Source organism: Mesoplodon densirostris, chromosome 20 (genome assembly GCF_025265405.1).
Source record: "Mesoplodon densirostris isolate mMesDen1 chromosome 20, mMesDen1 primary haplotype, whole genome shotgun sequence".
NCBI lineage: Eukaryota > Metazoa > Chordata > Mammalia > Artiodactyla > Ziphiidae > Mesoplodon > Mesoplodon densirostris.
Window position 1 is genome coordinate 29,269,822 of NC_082680.1, and position 10,304 is coordinate 29,280,125.

At 46.7% G+C, this 10,304-nt stretch overlaps 1 protein-coding gene across 1 annotated transcript; it reads right to left on the reverse strand.

Annotated features, from left to right (window-relative positions):
- Positions 1-2,145: 2,145 nt before the first annotated feature.
- On the reverse strand, positions 2,146-9,511 carry GOT1L1 (glutamic-oxaloacetic transaminase 1 like 1). Its single transcript, XM_060085858.1, has 5 exons — positions 9,406-9,511; positions 8,177-8,286; positions 7,873-7,965; positions 7,754-7,779; positions 2,146-2,359 (listed from the first exon to the last, which is right to left on the reverse strand). The coding sequence occupies exons 1-5, from the start codon at positions 9,509-9,511 to the stop codon at positions 2,146-2,148; spliced, it is 549 nt and encodes a 182-aa protein (XP_059941841.1).
- Positions 9,512-10,304: the final 793 nt, after the last annotated feature.

Below are 10,304 nucleotides of genomic sequence, written 5' to 3' on the forward strand. Positions count from 1 at the left end.
ACCCTCTACCTTGACCGATTGGGGCTGCTGCGAGTAGCACAGATTTCTGCAGAACTGCCCTGTCCAGGAGGCGTATTCTGGTTCTAATGTTCTATGGAGCAAGGAGGCGATCAGTTAACAAAAATGCTATCACAGGGACTTCCCTGGTGGCGCAGCGCTTAAGAATCCCCCTGCCAATGCAGGGGACACGGGTTCGCGCCCTGGTCCGGGAAGATTCCACATGCCGCGGAGCAACTAAGCCCGTGCACTACAACTACGGAGCCCACGTGCCACAACTACTGAAGCCCGTGCGCCTAGAGCCCGCGCTTGGCGACAAGAGAAGCCACTGCAATGAGAAGCCCACGCACGGGCACGAAGAGTAGCCCCCGCCCACCTCAACTAGAGAAAGCCCGCAGCAACAAAGACCCAATGCAGTCAAAAATAAATAAATACATTTATTTTTTTTTAAATGCTACCACAAATATTTGTGATATTTTTATGTGCCCACTTGACAAGACAAATATGTTCCTTGCACTATTTTACATTAAACTGGCAAAGTCAGAGAATAAAGCAAAATAAGTACAAAGTGCGGCAAGAAGCATAAAGGAAACAAGAAGGAAAGGAAATAAAATATATTTGTGGGGGAAGGGAGACCTTGCTTTGTAGGATGGTTACATACAAGTCTTTGGCACGGGGGACGACATTTAAGCTGAGATCTGCGACCCACACGATGAGAAAGAACTGACCTTGCAAAAAGCAGAGAGGGCGTTACTGGGCAGGAGAGACTGCAAAGGCCTTGAGACTGGAAGACCTGTTTATATTGGAGGAACTGGAAGAAGACCAGTGTGGCTGGAGTGTGGTGAGCAAGCGAGAGAATGGCGCTTAACTCCCAAATCACGGTGTGCAGTGAGGGTCCCTGTTACAAGTCCACGGGAGAGGAATAGGCGAGCACAAGAATTTGGCTTCCCGGGGAAGACCCTAGAGCCCGGGCAGGAGTGGAATCGCGAGCGAAGGCGAAGGCCTGCTGGGGGCGCTCAGGAGCAGTTCCGAGTCCATCCTCCACCATGGTCCCTACCCCGCATCCCACAGCTGGTCAGCCCTCCAGGCCTTTTCCAGGGACCGGAGCCCCAGCCTTAGACCAGGGACTCAGGCCGACTCCTAGGTAAAGAACGCCTTTCTCCCACCTCTGGGTTCCCCTCTACCCGCTGGCCGGTGCTTGGCCAGGTGACCCCGCCGCCCGCGGTCGGATGCTCGGCCCCGGGTACCGCCCGGCTCTCCTAGGTCCGCTCCGTCCGGGAGCCTGCGCGCTTGCCCCACCGTGGAACCCCATTCTCGACTTTCCTCAGCTTGAGTTGGGCGTCCTCCCAACCCTGGGCCCCCCAACACGCGCGCGCGCGCGCACACACACACACACACACACACACACAAGCGATTTGGAGCCGAGCCTGGGGCCATCTCTGCCTGCGGACAACGGGGTTTCCTGGAAGATGCGCCCAGGGCCCAGGCTTCTCCTCGTGCGTCTGCAGCCACTTGCTGACCAGGGAAAATCTGGAACAACCTCGCAAATTTTCTTTTACTACGAGGTCTTGCTGGGACCCACAGCCGATAGAAAAGGGTCGAGAAGGCAGCCCCAGAAAGCTCAGTGTGCGCACTACAAACTGCTGGGCTCGGCGCCCGCATCTGTGAATAGAAACACGGGGACGCCTGTCCCCGGGATCCTCTGGAACCCTCTGGAATTCCAGCTTGCCCAGGCTTGGATAACCTTGGAGTCGCGGGCCACCGACAGAGGCGGATTCACTTGAAGACCAAGATCCCCGACTGCAGGTCGGGGGGCGGAGCTGACTGCACTTTGGAAATACTGCCTCCCCGGCGCCTTCCTCCCCAACACGCACACATCAGATACTTGAAGAAGCCTGGGCCAGCCAGGTCCCCGGCGGCGTCGGCGATGTCCGGGAGGAACCTGCCCGGCACCAGGAAAGGCGAGGCCGCAGTGTCGGTGCAGAATCGCCGGACCCGGGGCCTGGGACCTGGCCTCCCCGCAGCCTCGCCGGCCGCGACTGCTCTTGAGCGGCTGGTGGCGCCCGCGTCCTCGCGCAGGGCTTTCCGGTCCTAAGAAAGCCTGAGAACCAGTCCCTCCCTCCTACCCGTTCCTTCGTCTCCATGTCCTCACCAGCCCCACGGTGAGCAAGCTTTCCCCTCCGCGCAGAGGACTATCTGCTCAGAGGGGACGCAGTTCTGCAGCTCTTGATTCTCCGCAAGGCGCAGGCGGTACAGTTGGCTCCGGGCGCGCGGACCCCGGAGGCTCCTCTGGGCCCCAGCAGCCTCCCTCTGGGCCCTGCTCTGGGTGCTTATTACCTCCTCGGGGTTGGGAGCCAGAGCCCTTGGCGGGACAAGAATGAAGGGGTGATGGGAGCAGCCGGCATGGGGGAAGGCAGCACCTGTAGTAGGGGTCAAGGCACCGAGCACATGGACCCCTGCAGCCCTTTTCAGCTGTGTGCCCTGGGCTGGGCAGGTTACTGATGCTCACCGAGACGGTAAACGAAGGTGATGATGATAATAAAAAATAAAAGAAAATAAAATAAAACAAAATAAAATAAAATAAAATAAAATAAATAATAATTTAAAAACTACCTGTTTGAATTGTTATGAGGATTAAATGACAAGATAGACATAAAGTGCTTAGAATAGTACAGTTCCAGGTAGCGTTCCACAACCATTAGCTATGATAGTAATGGCCATTGTTACAGTCTGGACTCCTTGGAAGAGTCAGATGCGTTTACTGACAATGTACTCAATCGAAGCCCCCGTGTCTCCAGGGTCCTAGGCAAAGGAAGACAGGCTCCTAGGAGCAAAAAATGAAAAAGTATTCCTTCCCGTGTTATTGCCATCCCAGTGTGAAGAAATCCAAACGGAAAAATTGCCCACCTCCTACCATTCCTAAAAAATCACTATTTTCAGTCTTTCATATTATCCCTGGCTTACATGCATAGAATTTTGTGTTCTTTTATCACTTATTATATAAGTATTTCCCTGGTTGCATAAGTATACTACTTGGTATTGGTATTAATAACAACCATTTTAATGGATCATAATATTCCACTAAATTGATATGATTCCCTTACTGTTGGACTCTTAAGATGTTCACAAATTTTCATTAGCTAATGCTGCTATGTAATCTTCGTTAATAAAACTTTTAAAATAAAAGTTAACAATGAGTTATTTTAATATTTTTCTTTTAAAGTTTATTTCTCCAAAAGCTATACAAATCTGATCACTGAGAACCACCTTATACATATTCTTTAAATAAAAGTAGTTTTTTATATGAAAGTAATAAAAAGTTAAAATATACAAATAAAAAATGAATGTTATTTGTAATCCCATCACTCAGAGATGTCTTAGAAGCATATCCTTCCAGACTTTTCTGAATATAAATATATATTAGTTTTTAATGTAATTTGCTTAGAAAAATGGAGTTCTATGGTACATACTGTTTTGTAACCTAATTTTCACTTAAGGCATCATAAGTATTATAATAATAGCTAACTCTTAATATGGTGCTTACTATGTACCAAGCCCTATTCTAAAGTGTTTTACATATGTTAACTCATTTAATCCTCATAAGAGCTCAATGAGGTAACACTTGATTGACATCCCATTTTACAGATGAGGAAGCTCAATCCCAGGAACGTTAAGTGACTTGCCAAAGGCCACACATGTAAGAAGTGGCAGGGTCCACGTACTTAACCCCACCTTATGCTTCCGCCTCACTTTACAGGTCACTAAACTGACATTTATCTTCTCATTCTTAATGAACGCATAGTATTCAGAAGAATAGATATAATTTATTTAACCAATCCTCTTGTTTAACACTTAGATATCAATTTTTGATCATATGAAACTTTGATAATAAACATACTTGTACACACATTCTTGGGCACTTCTTTATTCCCTTAGAATAAACTCTGAGAAATGGAATTGCTGGATCACAGAGTAATTTATTTAGGCAGGGTGGCAAGGAAAACCTCCCTTTTTCAGAACATAAAGCAAGACTTCTGCTTAAGAAGTGAGCGAATAGTCCTCCTGTACAGCAATATTCTCATTTCACCTGGCCACCCACTCACATGGTCACACCCAAGTCATTGCATTACCAGAAAATGTACTGTGACTGAGATACTGACTTCATACTTCCTGCCCGCAGACCATCACCTTCTATACTTCTCTGATTTCAAGACCTCTAATTCACTAGCCCCCATGACTTTTTCATTCTTTATCACTCCTTTCATATCTTTTAAAAAAATTGAGGTATAATTGACATAAGAATAAACTGCACATATTTAAAATGTGCAATTTGAGAAGCTTTGACATCTGTATTCACCTGTGAAATCATCACCACAATCAAGATGGTGAACGTATCTACCACCTGCAAAACTTTCCTTGTGACCCTTGGTAATCCCTCCCTCTCAGGCAACCACTGATCTTTTGTCACTAAAGATTAGTTTGCCTCTTCGAGTATATTATACTAATGGAATCATAGAGTATGCACTGTTTTGTCTAGCTTCTTTCACTCAGCATAATTATTTTGAGCTGTATTCATGTTGTGTATATTGGTAGTTCTTTTTTTTTTTTTTTTTAATTTTTTGGCCGCACTGAACGGCATGTGGGATTTTAGTTCCCCCACCAGGGATGGAACCCACGTCCCCTGCAGTGGAAGCGTGGAGTCTTAACCACTGGACTGCCGGGGAAGTCCCTGTATATCAGTAGTTCTTTCATTTCTATTGTTGAGTAGTGCTCCACAGTACAAATATATCACAATTTGTTAACCCATTCAAATCCATTCACCTGTTTATGAACATCTGGCTATTACAAATAAAACTACTATGAACATTCATGTATAAGATTCTGTATGGACATATATTTCCTTTACTCTTGGGTAAACACCTTGTAATGGAATAGATGGATGACATGATAATTCTATGTTCCCAGCAGCAGTGTATGAGAGTTTCAGTTCCTCTACTTTCTCACCAACACTTTAGTATGGTCAGTCTTCTAATTTGTATTTCCTTTTTGACTACTGATGGTGAACATATTTTCATATGCTTTATTTGACATTCATATAGCTTTGGGGTGTGTGTGAAGTATCTGTTCAAATCTTTTGAACATTTAAAAAATTGTATTGTTTGTTTTCTTGTTACTTTTTTAGAGCTATTTATATATTCTAGTTACCAGTCCTCTACCAGCTCTATGATTTGCAAATATATTTCCCAGTTTGTGGCTTGATTTTCAGTTCTCTTAACAATGACTTTAAATAACAGAAATGTTTAATTTTGATGAATTCGAATTCATCTATTCTTTCCTTTATGGATCATGCTGTGATGTTGTATCTAAGAAAACTTTGCCTAACCTAAGGTCACAGAGATATTCTCCTTTGCCTCCTTCTAGAAGTTTTATGGTTTTAGGTTATACATGTAGGCCCATGATCCATTTTGATTTAAAATTTTCACTCAATATATTTTAGTTTACTGAAAACACTTGGAAATAATGACTAATCAATATCAATGAGAACCTTAAGAGCTCAGATTGTGGTGTATAAATACTTTTATCTGCTAAAAATGATTAGGGTTCCTTTGAGAAAAGACTGATTCCGGGTCTGGGGCAGAAAATGTTCAAATTTTCCTGGAATGTCTTTGTCATGCCAGAAGCTCTCAAAAATCTTAAAGAAGATTTAAGATTAAGTCTTAAAGGAGCTCTCAAAAACTGCTAGGGTTCTATCAAAGATCTTGGAAACTAATTTGAATGGGCTCTGACAGGTCAAAGATGGGACATTTTTAACATCAATAAGGATGATGCTCACAGTAGACTACAACACAAGTCACTTTAAATCCATAAATTCATAAAGATTAAAAACACACCTGTCAACCACCTTTGGGGATTGCTAGTATACCAATTCATTAATTTAATAACTAGTAAAGGAAGGGAAAGAATCAAAATTAATTCTGCCTTTCCTATAGAAAGTATACCTCACATTAAACAAATCACAGTGAGGGGAAATTTCTATTCATAAAAGTACTCCAGCTAATGAATAAATGATGTTAGAATTAGAATACCTGTATCACCATTCTTCAACACTAATGAGTTAAGGGAGCTCGGCAATGATCCTCTGTGACAGCTAACATCACAATAAAACAACTAGCATCACCTGCTTCCTGATAAAACACAACATACCATCTGTGATGTGGCCTTGCCAAGACAAAAAAAAATATGCTGAATCTGATCAAGCCTCTAAATTTAAATTCTTATTTTCAAAAATACAGGGAGAAGACGAACATGTTAAATAATACCAGAGGGATGAAATTAGCAAAGTTCAGTCTGTGAGAAACCTTACAGAACAAAAAACCCAGTTCTTCAGTTTTTGTTTTTGTTTTTTGTTTGCGGTATGCGGGCCTCTTACCGTTGTGGCCTCTCCCGTTGCGGAGCACAGGCTCAGCAGCCATGGCTCACGGGCCCAGCCACTCCACCGCATAAGGGATCCTCCCGGACCGGGGCACGAACCCGTGTCCCCTGCATCGGCAGGCGGACTCTCAACCACTGTGCCACCAGGGAAGCCCCAGTTCTTCAGTTTTTAAAAAAGGATGCAAGGGAAAAGAAAAAGATGGAAGAGAAAACTACAGATTAAAAGAGACATAAACGACAAAATAATTGTTCCAGCTATCTTTACTAGCATAACAAATCACTCCAAAATTAGTGTCTTCAAACAATGACAACATTACATTTGCTCATGAATCTGTAGTTGGGGAAGGGCTCAGCAGGACAATTCATCTCTGCTCCACTCACTTAACTGGGATGGCTTGAAGGCTGGGGTCTGGAATCAGTACACGTCTAATGGTTGATTCTCGCTGTGCCCTGGGACCTCCTCTGGGTCTAGAGCCAGACCACCCACCATGACCTCTCTGTGAGGCTGCTTGTCTTGCCTGCAGCCTGAATGCTGAGTTCCAAGAGCCAGAGCCCTAAGAGGTAGGTAGGTAGATAGATAGATGGCCAGTGGAAGCTGTACCACCTTCTATGACAGCCACAGAAGTCACGTAACATCACTTCTGTTGTACTCTATTTGTTAGAAATTCTCCCAAGGCAAGGAGAATTAAATTCTACATTTTGATGGGAAGAGCAACAAGGAATTTTCAGAAAAAAATTTAAAATCCACCACAATAACTAACTACAAAAAAAAATTTTTTTAAAGAACAATTAGGACAATCAGAGCAATGTAGATAAATGATACTACATATATAGACATATGACATTGAATGTATGATGACATTAAGTAATTGTCGGTTTGGAGGTGTGTTATGATGGTATTGTGGTTGTTTTTAAAAGGGAGGCCTTGTCTTTTAGAAATATATACTAAAATATTTACAGATGAAAATATATGGCAATTTGCTTCAAAATAATTTGGAGGAGTGCATGGAGATATAGAAGTAATAAGATTGGCCGTGCTTTAATCATTGGGTGCAAGGGGATTCGTTATATAATTCTTCCTACTATGTTTGAAAATGTTTGTAATAAAAAGTTTAAATTCAGGCTTCCCTGGTGGCGCAGTGGTTGAGAGTCCGACTGCCGATGCAGGGGATGTGGGTTCGTGCCCCGGTCCGGGAAGATCCCACATGCCGCGGAGCGGCTGGGCCCGCGAGCCATGGCCGCTGGGCCTGCATGTCCGGAGCCTGTGCTCCGCAACGGGAGAGGCCACAGCAGTGAGAGGCCCGCATACCGCACACACACACACAAAAAAAATGGAAAGATCTGCTTGCTCTGTAGGAGAAAGGAGAATGAGAAAAGGAAGGGACTGACGGAGGCGCGGCAGGTGGTGAGACAGCGGGGAGCCAGGCGGGAGGGTGGGCTCACCTTCATGAGGACCATCAACTGTGTCCACTGACCTTGTGTCAGCTTGCAGTTGCCGATGTTCCCGATCACGAAGATACAGCCATGCGGGGCCTGCTGCAGGTAGAGACTGTCTCGTCAGGAGCTTCCTTGACCACGTAGGTCGTGGCAACAGGACATTGGGAGGAGACGTGGTCCTCCATGTTGGTTCCTACTAAAGGGCTACGCATCCAAGCCTAGAAAAGGCCTTGGTGATCGAAGGGGGCGGGAAAGGAAAGGGAAACTGTGAATCAAGTCTCGGGGGGTGCTTCTGAGTGGGCACATCTACCTCCACCACATCGAGGAGCATGCTGGGGTCCAAGCACAGCCATGCGGAGTCCCAGAAGGTGTGTTCATAAACTGTAAAGCCCATGTCCTGGAAGAAGAGTCCATGCGGTTCTGTGGGAAGACATCCCCCACCAGCTGGTACCCGGCAGGTGGAAAGATGGAAGCAGACACACCAGAGAGTGAGCCTGAGGGGGAGGGTCAGTGGCCGAAGGCAGGACAATAACAGGAGAGGGACAAGCATATCTTGGCTCGTCCACTTCTCATGACAGTGAGCACGGAGGACAACAGTGTAGATTGCAAATGGGGTCGGAATCAGGAATACGGGACAGGGGTCTGCTGTTGCCCTCACTTGCCTAACACTCCCTTTTTTTTTTTTTTTTTTTTTTTTTTTTTTTGCGGTACGCGGGCCTCTCACCGCTGTGGCCTCTCCCGTTGTGGAGCACAGGCTCCGGACGCGCAGGCTCAGCGGCCATGGCTCACGGGCCCAGCCGCTCCGCCGCATGTGGGATCTTCCCGGACCAGGGCACGAACCCGCGTCCCCCGCGTCGGTAGGCGGACTCTCAACCGCTGCGCCACCAGGGAAGCCCAAGAGGGGGCTCTTAATGCGCACCTCAGCATCTGCGAGTTTGGGCTCTTCAGAAAGCCCACAGATCCGTCCTTGCCTCTCCTGGGGCTTTGGGACGTCACCTAGGAAAAGACAACTTTCCTTTTCTTTTCCCCCTTTTATCAAAACAATGTGTTGTTCGTGAATGTATCTAATTTTCATCTTTTTAAAAAAGGCAACAGAAACCTATGCCATTTAAAGGGCAAAAATGATAGACAACGTGAGAGTTGTAGGTACATGAGACTGAACAAAGGCGACACTGACTTTCACCATAGCAAGGGCTGGCTGCATCCCAGCACAGTCCATTTTAGGAGCCATTCTCAGTACAGGAGCGGAGGAGGGAGGGGATAGAATGAAGAGACTGAAGAAAGTACAGTGTCCACGCAGGCCCCAAGCGTAGAGCTGGGGGAGAGGATACAGCTCTTACCAAATCCCCGGAAACCCGCAGACAAGGGCAGAGGGCACAGAATGACCCAGGAGGCTTTTGCTCTTTTACCCACTGGGCAATTCTGTTAACAGAAGCAGAGCCGTCTGTCTGGGGAGGCTTGGGCTCTCTCCCGCTACGGCCCTCCTAGAGGCAATGATGGTGGACCAGGTCTCACACGCCAGAACTACGAGGCACCTACCTTTATAGGCCAGGAACATCTTGTTAGTGTGGTCATCTCGTTTGTAGGTCTTCAGCAAGCTGCCTTCTAGCTTCTGGGCTAGGGGCACATCCGTGAACACAGACATCGTTGAGGGAAAGTAGAGCCAAGACTATACTTCCGCTCCCGAAGGCTTCTGCTCTGCAGCATTCCTCCAGGTCTGGACCCGACAGACCAGCCTCTTCCCAGAACCTTGGCAACTCCGCAGAGGCTCCGGAACTGGTCACCCGAGCGACAGAACCCCACCACTCACTGTCTCCGCGGTGGCCATCCTCCAGGGCTACGGCAATACTGCAAGACAACTGGGGAGAACCCTCTGAGAGAGGGGGCTGGGGGAGGGCGTAGGGAGGACCTGGAATTCCCAGGCACCTCTCCCTAACCCACTGGCTCCTGGCGTCACCTAATCCAAAATAACAAGTCAGCCCCTTAGAGGATGGGGACGACGCAGGCAGCCATGAGCCCGGTGAGGGCTCCTCCTGCAGATGGGAAAATCTCTGACCCGGCAGTAACGTGAGTCGAGGGATACATTTTATTTTATTTTATTTTATTTATTTTATTTTATTTTTTTTTTGCGGTATGCGGGCCTCTCACTGTTGTGGCCTCCCCCGTTGCGGAGCACAGGCTCCGGACACGCAGGCTCAGCGGCCATGGCTCACGGGCCCAGCCGCTCCGCGGCATGTGGGATCCTCCCAGACCGGGGCACGAACCCGTATCCCCTGCATCGGCAGGCGGACTCTCAACCACTTGCGCCACCAGGGAGGCCCGAGGGATACATTTTAAAAGCTTCTACTTTCATTTTGCTCAGGGCTCCAGATTTTTTTTTTTTTAAATAGAAAGAAATCACTGTTTTCTTCTACAGTTATTTTCATAAAGAGTCCTAT